Source organism: Phaethon aethereus, assembly GCF_964289735.1.
Source record: "Phaethon aethereus genome assembly, chromosome: 1".
NCBI classification, from domain to species: Eukaryota; Metazoa; Chordata; class Aves; order Phaethontiformes; family Phaethontidae; genus Phaethon; species Phaethon aethereus.
This window is the reverse complement of record NC_138575.1, coordinates 163,076,281-163,089,844: the sequence shown is the minus strand read 5'-3', so window position 1 is coordinate 163,089,844 and position 13,564 is coordinate 163,076,281. Positions and strand designations below refer to the sequence as shown.

The 13,564-nt window shown below is 42.4% G+C and overlaps 1 protein-coding gene across 1 annotated transcript in view; it reads left to right on the top strand.

Moving 5' to 3' along the window:
- Window positions 1-239: 239 nt before the first annotated feature.
- The window catches only part of HS6ST3 (heparan sulfate 6-O-sulfotransferase 3), a gene marked incomplete at its 3' end in the record, with an annotated part of 337,668 nt that continues 324,343 nt past the window's right edge, over window positions 240-13,564 (top strand). The window contains exon 1 of the mRNA XM_082011062.1: window positions 240-2,169. Within this exon, the coding sequence (XP_081867188.1) occupies window positions 1,601-2,169 (569 nt within the window). The 5' untranslated portion in view covers window positions 240-1,600. The remainder of the gene's footprint in view (window positions 2,170-13,564) is intronic.

The window sequence follows — 13,564 nt, the reverse complement described above, 5'->3', positions numbered from 1 at the left end:
TGTGTGCTGTTGTGCTTGTGGTAGCAATGTTTGGAATATCTCACAATGTTTAGAATTTTAACTGCTTTTATTTAGACAATTTTCTGGTAATTTCTATTATTTCTGTCAAGATTTAATTGGAGCTGATACTCTCTTCTGAGAATCCAAATATTCTTACTTCCTATATAAAAATCTTCAGCTTAAAATACATTGATATAACTAGTTTTTTTTAAGTTTTAAAGTTAAATGGCCCATGGGAAGGCACTGCAATCAGCCTGCCAGAAGTGAAGCTGTCTTTAGAGTTGAGCAAGAAAGTTGCTTTAGCGCTGTCAGGTATCTAATTAATCTCTTAGTAAATAAAGACATTCTGTAATTAAATAACTAAGATGTGCAATCAGTTCTAACATGAAATGCTTTGCATATTAATATATTATAATCCAGGATCTTAAGAGGCTTGTATTTGGATATGAAGTGTTTATAACAGACTTTTAAATATATGGAGAACTCATTGCAGACAAAACACTTCTCAGCTAGATGTGACCTGTAAGCTAGACATTTGAATGTCTATTATTTTTTTTTTTTCCATTGGGAAAACAACATAGTTTCAGTCCGAGAGTTTTTTTGTAAATATGTGAAGGGGCTTGAAGAATTAACTTTTGAAACTTCGATAAAGTAGCTGCTGGGGGATGGATGTTCCTACCTCGGGGAGATGAAGTTTTCCTCAAAGTCAGTTCAGCATTCGAGTCTTCGTGCTCTGAAGGCTTCAGACGACCCCAACAACCACCAGCACGGCAGATCACCTCATCTACAATTAAGTAGACAGGCTCTGAAACCGCAAACGGTACCAGACCCGTCCCCAGCAAAAATACCGGAATATTAAGGAGTTTAAAAGGAAAAAACCAAAGCCCATGTTGTTTGTTGCCGCCTCACTAACCGGGGGCCAGGGAGGCACCAGCGCCACGCACGGCGGCTGAGGCAGCGCGCGCTGCCGCCGACCCGCGCGCGCCGCTTCCCGCACCTGGCGTAGCCCCCTGTCAATCTCATTGGCCGCCTTCTGCTCCGCCCCCGACGCCTCATTGGTTGCTGCTGCCTCCCCTACCCCGCGCACTGTCGGTCTCTGTCCGATACCTGGAGGGGAGCGAGGAACGACTCCCGTCGCCCCCGTTTACTTGCCCGCCCGCTCTCATTGGCGATAGAGCCGGCGTGCTAGGCCCGCCCATTGGCTGCTCAGGCGGCCGGCTTTGCCCCGATTGGCTGGCGGGTGGGGATCGCCCCGCCCCCTGGGGGGCCGAGCGGTGTGTTCGGGCTGGAGAGTTGCCGGCGGAGCGGACTTGGGAGTTAGTGCTGTAGCTGCTGTCGCTCCGCAAGCGCGTGCCGGGAACGGCGCCAGGCGCTCCTGCCACGGCGCGTCCCCTTCGCCTCAGCCGCGGGATGGCCGCCTCGGGTGGACCGGAGCGCGGCGCGCTGGGCTGAGCGGAGCGAGCCGCAGCTGCCGACGAAGACCATGCCGTCGGGAAGGGGGTCGGGGACCCCTCGGCTGAGGGATCCGACCGGGGCGGCCGCCCTGTCAGCGCCCGGCAGCGCCTGAGCCGGCGCCGCGCTGCGCCCCCCGCGCATCGCCATGGACGAGCGCTTCAACAGGTGGCTGCTGCCGCCGCTGCTGGCGCTGCTCTTTTTGCTCATCGTCTACCAGTACGGGTCGCCCGCCTGCCCCGGCGCCGCCTGTCCCCGGCGCCCGCCGGCCTCCGCCGCCCGCCGCGGGGGGGACCCGGCGGAGCGGGAGGAGGAGGAGGCGGCAGCAGCGGGCGCCGCGGAGGAGGAGGCGGAGGTGGCGGCGACGCTGCCGCGGCTGGTGGCCAAGTTCCCGTTCGCGCGGGGGGAGCTGTGTCGGCGGGTGCGGTTCGACATGCGGGGCCGCGACGTGATCGTCTTCCTCCACATCCAGAAGACGGGCGGCACCACCTTCGGGCGGCACCTCGTGCGGAACATCCGCCTGGAGCAGCCTTGCTATTGCCGGGCCGGGCAGAAGAAGTGCGCCTGCCACCGTCCGGGCGGCGACAAGGACACCTGGCTCTTCTCCCGCTTCTCCACCGGCTGGAGCTGCGGGCTGCACGCCGACTGGACCGAGCTCACCAGCTGCGTCCCCGCCGCCATGGAGCGCCGCGGCTGCGCCGGCAACCGCACCCTCAGGTCAGTGCCGGCCGCGGGAGGGGGCGGCCGCCCGCCGCCCCGGGGAGTGGGTGCCAGTCGCCGGCGGTTCTAGTTTGGGCTGTTCACCTCCTTGATTGCTACCCGTAGTGCCTTCGCTTCGTCTCACGTTTGTGCTGAGTCCACGTAGCGCCTTTTGTGCAGGTTAGCGCGAGAGAAGCTCGTTTTCACGCAAGTTTCTCCTAGCTATTTGTCCTTTTGAGACTTGTTTTTAACAAAACACTACATTCTTATGCGTAAGAAGAGTGCCTTTGCAGAATCGAATGGATCGCTGCAGCTGCTGAGGGGTGTAACTAGTGCAGTTTGAAGTAACCCGAAGGCCTTAAACTCCCTTTTCGCTCTGTTGTTTGTTGTTGGCGGATAGACTGGTTTTCCGCTTCCCGCTGCGCGCTGATCGCTCGGTGTAGGTGCGAGCTGCGAGTCAGGAGACCATGTGTGGCAGGCTCCGTGCAGGGAACGCAGTACTAGCAAAAATCACACTGTTAATGGTCTTTTGATGATCTGCTGACAGTGGAAAACTTAGGAATTTTGTGTGCATGCTGCCCCTCTGCACGTTATCTTGGATTGCGCTTGCGTTGGGTCTTGCAAAAGGTATTGTCTGTTTTTAAAATGGAAAAAAAATGTCGGACGGGTAATATCTGTCGATATGAGATAGCTCTAGGTGATTCAGTAAGTTTTGGTGTTCTGATTTATTTATCATTAAATCAGATTTTTGAGGCTAATATTAGATCCTGTCCTTACATGTATGGTAGCTTTTGAACATGTGTAGTAAGAATTTATGAGCTGAATTCTCTCTTAAACCTTTGCACTGTAATGATTGTAACTTCAACATCTGTAAAATATTTAGGAAAAATACCTTTTTTTTTAAGTTATATAGTTTTCCGGATAACTTATGTTTTTTCATTTTACTATCCATCTTAATTTTATGACTCTGCAAACTTTAAATTTTCAGTAGGACTACTCACACGTGTTTTGTGTCTTGTCATTTAAAAACATGTACAGTCCATGACATACGTGGGCTCATTTTCACAGAGCCTATTCATCAAGACAATAGAGTTGATTATGGTTGTTGTTGAACAATTTGAACATGATTTGATGTGAACATCAAAGGCCCTCCCATATGGCAAAGCTAGTCACATTTGTCATGACTCCAGTCAGGATAATTAGAATTTCTCATTGATGGTTGTGGACTTGGATTGCACTTGCAGATTACTGTTAAGGTAATTCATAGAGTTTTGTGAAAAATCTTTAGCTGAAGATAAAGTGTGTGGATTTGTGTGCTAATGGAAGAGAAATGCTGTTTCAAGAACAAAATAACTTGGTGGTAACTGTACAGCTTTAAGGAACATTCAGTAAACTTGTAATGTAAACCAGAGAGGGGAGGAGGAAGAGTAATACTTGTAGAAATGTCTGAGAATACATGATCTGCCACTGAAGTCCTCTTCTCTCTCACGAAGAGTATTAGTAGGTAAATAACTGAGTGTTAAATGGAATTGCAAAATTTACAAATGGGCAGTAAGATTGGAGTAGTTGCTTTGGTATTTTGATATTTGGTAAATGTGATTATATTAAGTAAATTTAAAACGTTGTATTGAATTACAAAGCAGGTCATAGTGGTTATTCAGTGGATTATTAGTAATTATTTGAAGACAGACATATAGTGACATTTCACCATTATAGCTGAACAGTGTTTTAGTAAATTTTTTTGTTTAGTTAGTGAATGATTTGCTTAGTGTGTCATTGTGCTTCTTGATTCGTCTTTATGTGAGGAAAGTGCTGTGAATAATTATTTGTTGCATCGTTCTAATACTTGTTCCTTCTTGTATTATATCCTGTGCTGGGCAGACACCTTTTCATTGTGCCCTTTTGTTTTTTGTCTTTAAAATCATGTGGCTTGACTTCAGTTTTTCAAGAAGCTGTAAAATGAATCGGATAACCCTGAAGTATGGATTGTCTCTGCTGTGGATGTCTTTGCTCCTGGTAACATTGGAATCAAGCCTGAAATACTTTGCTGGAGAACTATACTGTTAGAGGCATGCATCAAAGTGTTTTTTAATGTCTGAACAGAAAATTGAGAATGAGGAGTCTGTATGCCTAAAATAGGCAAGAAACTAGCATATGAGTCTAACGCAAAGCATACTGATTATTTTTTAAGTCATCATTTAAAGCTTCTGAATGTATTTGAGGCATTAGACTTCCTTGAATAGCTTAACTCTGCTCTTCTACCTCCTAGCTATGGAGTCAGAAAATTAGGCTAAATTGGTTAAATAATCTGACAATGAATTTCCTTTGTGGCTAGGCGGGTAGCTGGATAAACCATATTATGGATTTGGTGCCAAGGTGTTTCATTTCTTGGGCCACACATTTGATGCGGGGAGGATGATGTTAAGTGTATATTATGGACTTCCCCCCCCCCCGCCCCCCAGCAGGGTGTTAATATTTAGACATCTGAAAGAACAGATTATATGTAGCCTATCTTTTACTACATAGAGGGAATAAGGGATTTAGAGTGTACATCTCCACAGTCTGAACATTTGCTTCTTAGAGGACTGGTAATAGTTTAATGTAAATCAAAATTAAACAAGTGGCTCTCCGAAGTATTTTCTTTGATATTTTGTTATGAGTAAGTTAGATTAAGTGCTACCTTTTAACATAGGTCTTTAGAAGATTTCGTGAAGAAACTATAAGTAGAATTGATGGGGAAGGGGCTAGGTGGCAGGGAACAGGGGAGTGGATGATAGTCCTAAGGGTCTTTGAAGGTGTGTGAAGCACTACCCCGGGTTCTTTGTCTTTCATGGGCAGTATGCTTAAAGACTTCTGAAATCTCATCAGGGTTTCAAAGAGACTTTATCTCAGCTTTTCCTGTTGCTGATATTGGTGTTTTGAAGGCTCAGGTCGCAGGAAGAAACGCAGGGCAGAAATTGCTGCTGCACCCCAGCAATTTCAACTTTTTTAAGCCCAAGTGCCAGCTCTAATTTTTATGTCACTGGACCTTCACCTGTCCTTGACTTAATAGTGTAAGTGTCCTGTGCCCTTGCTCCAGCTTAGGTACTTCAGTATGAAAAACTGTTTGTTGTTTATGTATTGGATGCTATTGTGAAGTTGTAGAACTATCTTTTTTTTTGTTAAAAGCCAAAGTTACTGTTTTGAATGACACAAAAAAACCCCCAAACCACAGCAAAAAAACCCCAAACCAAAACCCCCAAAACAACAACTTTAGACTTTATTTCTTCAAACATTTGCATATGTTCTAATTTTCAGAAAGTGAGGTGTTCATCTGAAATACCTGCATAAGTGTTTACAGAGTCAGGATATTAGTTTTTCATACAAATGTGTAGCTTTCACTTTTACAAAAGTCACTGTCTCGATAGTGAGGATATGGAGAAGCATATGCAGCTGATGCAGTTTTAAATTCTTATTAGCGTAGTTTTCAGCTCAACATTGCAAATAATTAGTATTATTAAAGTAGTGAGACTTTACCCATGAAGATGCAGTTAGGTTCACATGGAAGTTCTTGCATCAGTAGCATAGCCCCGATACCCTTAACAAGGGAGTTACTGCTATACATTGTGTCTACAACTTGGCTTTACTCAGCCTTATAAAAATGTCTTGTGACCCCAGAAAGTAACTAAGACTGGTGCAGAATCCTTTTTTGTTTAGGAACAGTTTTTTGTGCATTTGCTTTGCCCTCTCTGTAAGTCATTGAAGTTGATGATCACAGAATCATTAAGACTGGAAAAAGCCTCTAAAATCATCAAATCCAACCATCAACCCAACACCACCGTGCCCACTAAACCATGTCCCCAAGTGACATGTCTACACGTTTTTTGATTACTTCCAGTGATGGTGACTCCACCACCTCCCTCGGCAGCCTATTCCAATGTTTGATCACACTCTGTGAAGAAACTTTTCCTAATATCCAGTCTAAACCTCTCCTGGCACAACTTGAGGCCATTTCCTCTCGTTCTATCGCTCTGGAACTTGACTTTCCTTCAGAGGTGCCAAGAAGTTGAGACTACGGAGCTTTAGCCAATGTTGCCTGAGGAAAGAAAAGGAAGAGAAATGTTATTAGATGTCTAACCTGGGATGCCAGGAAAGAGTTGGTTTCAAGTCTGAGTGGCTGATGTTAATCTGCCTCTGTAGATGGTGGGGAGAAATGGAATAATACAGGGAGTCCTTTGGAGAGTCTAAGACATGTCTTGAGACATGATGAATTGTCTTCTGGAGGGGCAGCTCTTCCTTTCACTGATTACAAGGGAAGACTGGAGTGGCTAATTGGGACTTGATGTCTAAAACTAGATGAGAAGAATACAACATCTAATGTTGCAGAGATGTTGTCCAAACTAATTGTCTGCCTCTGTTAGGTTACCAGGTAAAACTTGGTGTGTGAAGTAGGGCTTGCTTTGTGTCTCTGTGATGAGGGATTGAGAGGGGACCTCAGAAGTCCTAATCAAAGCATATTTTCTCCCTTGCTGGTGTGCCTGCAATATCATTAATAATTATCCATTATTGTTTATTACAAGTCTGATTAAACTAGGAAGGTTATCTTTCAAACTACGCTCTTGAAAGACAACGCTTTCTATGCAGTGTTCTAATTTTCTTATACGAAACAGTGAAATCTGTAAACCCCATGAGCTTTATTATCAGGGTAGTTTAGTCTTTGAAACTATTGATTTTCATTAATTTGCTTCCATTATACTCTCCATTTCCTCATGTCTGTTTAACTTACTGTGTGCTCCATTATTCTATGGAAGTATAAATCAGCAGTAAACCCCTGAGTCATGGAATTGGGAGAGTTGAATAGAAACTATTAGCATGATTCCTTTTTCTTCTTACGCAGTCCTTTATTTGACTATTGAGTGTTTTTAAAGCTCTAGCAATAACAGAGTGTAAGATGGACTCCATTCTTTGCAGCCATGGTAATTATGATCATCATACAAATGTAAGAGCATTAGTTGAAAATTAAGACTATGTTGAAGGTAGTGGGGAGAAGAGAATAAAAAGTCACAAGTGTTTAAACGTGGCGGGGGGGGGGAGGAAAGCACAAATTGTCTACCATACCTTGGTATCTTCTACTGAAATGAATGTTAGAGCTGCTAAGCTCTATATATGCTGGGGGTTTTTTTTATATAAATGTAAGGAACAACAAGGATGAAACAATTTCCTGAGGTCCTGCTACTGACAATGTGGGTTTTTTCCTTCCTTAACTGTCTCCAGTATTGGATGCTTTAAAAGAACCTCAGTAATCTGCTCGCAGGTTTCATTGTCCTTACTGTTGGAAAGTGGTGGTATCTCCCCCCAGTGCTTAGTGTGAATCTTATTGTCTTCAATTTTAAGCCCATTGCTTCTTCTGTCTTTTGGGAAACTGAGAACAAATTGATCCCCTTATCTCTGCATGTCGTGGTTTAGCCCCAGCCGGCAACTAAGCACCACGCAGCCGCTCGCTCACTCCTGAGCGGAAACCAGGACACTGCAGTATAGCCTATTGGGTACTTTGGTTCTTAGGAAGTCCTCTTTCAACAAGAAGGGAAGTTCTTAAAAAGTAACCAAATCCAGCTCATTCTGTATTTATTGTAGGCCATTCTTAATGTTCCTCCTCTTTGGATTTGTGTCAGTTGTTTTCTTGAAATGTGATGCTTCAGTGGAGGTACAGTATTTCATCTATAAGCATAGTACGAAGTGGAGCAAAAAAGATTAGTTTGCTTATTCTGAAAGTTGTGCTTGTACGCTTCAGTGATGTTTGCCTATTTTGCAGTTGCCTGACATTGACTGTTCAGCTTGGGATTTAGACACTACTCATTTTCTTAAAGAGTATTACTTATATTTTCCATTGTCTTCCTATATGAGTTTTGTCCTCATCCCCACTGGATTTCATTCCTCTTCTGCCAGGTTCTTTAATTTGTAAAATTGATTTAAATCTTAATTTTGTCCTTCCTAGCTTTTTGTCATTGGCATATTTAATAAATGTGTTTTGTATTCAGCATCCACATTGTTGATGCAAACACTGAATAGAATGAAATCCCTTTGTAGTAAACTTTTTGTTTGATATACCTCTCAGAATTGCTTTCCAGGAAGTTGTGCCCCAGCCACATCATGGTTTTTTTCTATCTCGTGCTTTTTCTGGCTTATGACACTAATTGGAAATGTTGTCTAAAGTCACACTTCTTGATTATTATTTTTTTTAAAAAAGCATTTCCTTCCTACTGTTCCTATTTGAAGTCAATTACTGTATTTTAGAGGGAAATTAGACTGATTTGATCCAACCTGATTGAGATAGAAATGCTGTCTGCTAATCTATGTGTTGTCTGTTTCCATGTGTTTAAACATGATTTGTCTGAGAACTTGTGGCAACAACTAGCGACTCTCTTTAACTACTTTTTGCACTGTACTTGTCTCCTGTGAGATTTCCCTCCTCTGGAGTAGCAGACGAATGATTTGATGAGGACAGAACTTTTCAGCATCAGGGTTGTCACAGCTTTGGAAAACTTTTGACCCAAAGGTAAGTCTTGCCGTTGGACTTTTGAAGCTGCTGCAATAAACCTTAGTAGGTTGCCTACAAAAATTACTAGAACTCGTGTTTACTGTTACTTGCTAGTATTGATAAAACAGTGGTTAGCACTAATTCAATTGGGAGTTGGTTGTTCTTAATCACTCATCATTGTTATTTAGAGGTAACTGTGAAACTTCAGAAGTTTTGAGACAGGGAGATGGGTGTTATGAAAACGATAACCTGAGCAGCAGTTCTTCTAGTTGTCTGGAAGAGAACTTAGTGATTTACCCAGGCAAATTTGCTTGCTCCTGTCATGCAGACCTTGTTGCTTCATTTTTACTCTATCTTAATGTATCATGTAGAGGTGGGTTTTTGACTGCTTCTGGTATTTCATTGTGGAAAACAGCCTGTCTAATAAGATTTTCTTTAAAATGAAGGAGCTATTCTCTTCTTGTGCAGGCGTCAGAGAAACCCTGGGGAAGAAAAGAGAGTGGAAGTGTCAGTAGCATCCCCTAGGGCTGTACAGTGCTATAAGACATAGAAGCTTGTTGTAACTCTCTCCTGTTACTAAGATGCTTTTTAATTTCTATTAACTAGCTGCCTAATTTAGAGCAATTTCCAGTCCTCTTGAACAGGGTATTGCTTAAATTATGTATCTTTGGAGTATGTATCGGCTTGAGGTGGAATGGGAAGAGTTACTGTGTGAGTGGAAAAAGTTGCTGTGTAATGGCATTACACTGATAGAGATTAAATCTGTAGACTCAGCCAGTGGCAAAAATAGGGATAAAATTGTAAACTTACTCTTGTTTTTTTTGTTGTTGTTTTTGTTTGGGTTTTTTTTTTTTTTTGAGAATGCTTTGTGGAGGAAGAAAAAAGTCTCTGCCAGTTCAGCTCTAGTGATCACAAAAAAGCTCCATGGAAGGTGTAGAGAGCAGGTTGAACTGAATGATTTCTCCCTTCAGGTGTGTTGGCAGTTTTCATGTGTTGCCTTTGAAGTCAGCAAGAGTAAAGGATTTCCTCCCAGAGTTTGGTGCAGCCATGGAGGTGAATTGAGCTAATAATGTAAAGACTCTGTTGCTCTCTGTACAGGTTGAGACCCCATGAAAGCAAGGGAATCTGTAATCTAATGTATTTAGTATTGTAATCAACTTGCTGCCTGTACTCTGGAAGTATTTATATCCCAGGCTTCTAGTGCTAAAGTAACCTGGATGTCTTAATGTTCCCAGTTGCCTTTGAAGGGACTTTAAGTTACCTTCTAAGTTCTGTTGTTGCTGAACAAGGTTTTCAAACACTGTGCAGGAGGCTGATTGTATGAATTAAAGTTCTAATTTGGACTGTCGTTATGGGAAAAATGATTTGCCTTTGAAACAACTACTAATTTATGGGGAAAAATAACAACAGAACTATTTTGGGATTTTGTTCGATGGCATGGTTCTTTCAGAACAAATTGTAGAGTGGTAAAATCCATAACTTGAAGTACTTGTGGTCTGTTACATGATCAGTGGTCAAGATCTCAATATTTGAGTATTGACTAAAAAAGTATAAAATAGGTTCTCATAAGGATAGGGCCTTTTGTGTTCAAGCTCTGAGGACTTCGGTTCTGCTATGAAGCTTACTGTTAGGTGGCCTCATTTATAACTTCTACAAAGACCTGGAGTTTGGCCCACAGCTTAGTCATCTTAGAAAAAGGAGGTGGGGGGATTGTCTTTTACTTAATGGTTTAAACTTAATATCTTAAACCCCTTATTTTCTTTAAAATTTAGTAAACTCTTAGAAAGTGGTTGATGTAAAGTGATTTTCAGACATATTAGAAGTGTTGCATTAATACAGTTATATGTCAGTTGTGAAAGTGTATTAATAGAGGTTGAAGTGTGGCTCTGAGTGTCAACGAACTGATAGAGATGTCAAAAATACTGGCTTAGTAGTGGGGAAACTTTGAATGCCATATGAAGAATAATGTTGGGATGAGGAAAGCGATGACCAGATGCAACTTTAATTTCCAAAGTCAAAATAATGAAGGATTGATGAAACAAACCATGATGCTCATAATTGACATGACAGTATACTTCCCAGTTCTGTGAAGTAACTTGATGTTGATGAGAGGGTTGGCCACATGGTTCTTGGTGCTGGAAGGAAATGACCCCTTCAGGATGTTAGAGTATGTGGAGGAGCAGACCTCTCTGAGACCAGTTACTTTCTGCAAACAAGTAAACTTGAAAGTAAAGTGAGTGAAAGAAGGAGGCATACTTCACAAAAGACTAATCAAAAAAACCAATTTTTTTCAAATTCTCATCTAAAATCTAATAATGTCAGTGGAAAGAGTTTGCTGACTTACAGATTTCCATTTGTAAGACTTGGACACATTATACTTTGAAATGTATGTTAAGTGAAATTCTAGAGGTAGTAATGTAGGGAAAAGCTGGTTGTTTTTTTTTAACCAAGTAGCCTATTTCTGACTTGGTTTTTTGAGCTGGCTTTTGTTTAAGTAGCAAATATGTTTGTATTTCAGTGTTTGTGTGTTTTCACACTTGAAAGTGGCTACTTGCAATTTTGCACTTTATTTCCATGTGTCTTTGCACACATGCTATGGCTGAGAATGTGGAGGTGGGTGAAATAGCAACTGATGATGTTTGCTTGAGGAACTCCTCAGAGTAAGAGAAGCAGTGTAGGATTAAGCTCTGAGCCCAAAGTGAGAGCGAAGTCTGGAAGAGAGCAGAGAACAGAAATAAAGCTACAGTCTTGTGAGGAGAAAGTAGGATAAAAATTATGCATTTGAAAGTTAATTTTGTTCCAAATAAAACTTAGTTTAGGGTTTAAAGCTCTCCATATGTTCTTTTATACTTGGTGGAAGAGAAAGATGTGGACATAATGAGAAACTTCAAGTACTAGCTAGTTTGAGCTCCTGTCCTACATAGGTCTCTTTTGGCATAGGTTTCTCAAGTCAGATAAGTGTTGTAATAAGAGACCCAAATGTTAAATTAAGCATCTTCAACTCCTACACTGTAAATCCCCAGTAGCACAGTTGTCATATAATATTTTCGTCCTTTAACTAGACCTTAATTTTTAGTGATGGGAGTAGGACCATTTTTTTCCAAGAAGCTTCAAATATGAGTGATAAATAACTTCTGTAACTGCAAAAACTTCATGTTTTCATGCCATAAAAACCTCTGTCAGGCTAAAGCTGTATCTTTTCTGTTGCTGACTTAACAAGGTTCAGATGAGTAGAGTAACTTTATGAAATACTTTATGTTGTTCTCTACTACTAGTCATTTGGATTTATTGTAGAATCATGTAGGTAGGAAGGGATCTCGGGCAGTAATTTAGCTCAAACCCTTGCTCAAAAGCCAGTCTAAGTAAAGCAGGTTGCTCTGGGCTTTGCCCAGAAATTCTGAATAACTCCAAGGATGGAGATGCCACAGTGTCCCTGAGCAACTTCTTCCAATGTTTGACCACTCTCGTGGGAAAAGAGCTTTTCTTCTCACTTAGCTGGAATTTCCCATTTTCCAAATTGAGTTCACATCTTCCTGTCTTACCACCATGTGCATCCAAAAAGAGTTTGGTCACAACTTCTCTGTACACTCCCACATGAAAATTGAACAGAGTAGTAAGGTCTACGTGATTGCTGCCTTGTCCTGAACAAACCTAGCTCACTTGGCCACTCCTTGTGTGTCGTATGTCCCAGCCCCTTGATCGTCTTGGCAGCCTTCTGATGACAGTCCCCATTATAGCAAGGTCTGTCTTTTACTGGTGAGCCCAAAATTGGATTACGCCACATGCTGTCTCATCAGTGTAAGCAGGGGAATGAGGAGAAATCACTTCCTTCAACCTGCTGGCTAGCTCCTGCTAGCATAGCCCGATACTTGGTTAGCCTGCTTCATTTGCAAAGGGCACATTGTTGGCTCTTATTCAACACAGTGTCCACCAGGAACCCCGGATCGTCTTTTGCAGAGCTGTGTCATTGACACTCAGTGCCCAGCCTGTTTTGTTGTGTGTTCTTACTTCACCTCAGGTGCAAGTTTTTTCTTTTACTTAGAATCATAGAATGATTTGGTTTGGAAGGTACCTTAGAGATCATCTAGTTCCATCTCTCTGCTATGGGCGGGGACACCTTCCAGCAGATGAGATTGCTCAAAGCTCCATCCAGCCTGGCTTTGGCCAATCCCAGGGACAGGACATCCACAACTTCTCTGGGCAACCTGTTCCAGTGTCTCACATGTTCAGTGTCTCACCATCCTCACAGTAAACCACTTGCCGTGGTTGATCTTCATAAGGTTCCCATCAACAGAGTTCTCTTGACTTTTGAGGTTGCTCTGATTAGAAGTACTGCTTTTTGGAGTATTGATCTCTCTCCAGTTTGTGGTTGTCCACGAACCGTCTGAGACCAGGCTCTGTCCCAACATCCAGGTCATTAATACAGACCTTTAAACAGCATTGGCATCACTGTCAGTCCTTGAGTGACATCACAAGTAATTAGCCATCAGCTGCATTTTGTACAACCACTCACACCCACTTGCAGCCCAACAGGTCATCTTGCTATGTCACCCTCTCACCTAGTCTGTATCTCACCAGTGTGTCTCAAATAATACTATGGGAGACCACATCGAGGTCCTTGCTGAGGTCAATGCAAAAAACATCCACTGCTCCAGGGAAATTTGCTCAATCACTTTCCAGGGATGGAAGTGAGACTGACCAGCGTGTAGCTCCTTGAATCCTCCTTCTTGAAGCTAAGTGCGAGGTTTGCTTTTTATTTATGAACAATGGGGAGAAAAATACAATGCAGAAGATGCTGCAACATGCTGATGTAGATACTTTAACTGCTCGCTGTTCCTCAATTTAAGGATTCCTTGAACAAGATCAGAAGCTATAATTATTAAATAAAAGAAGGAT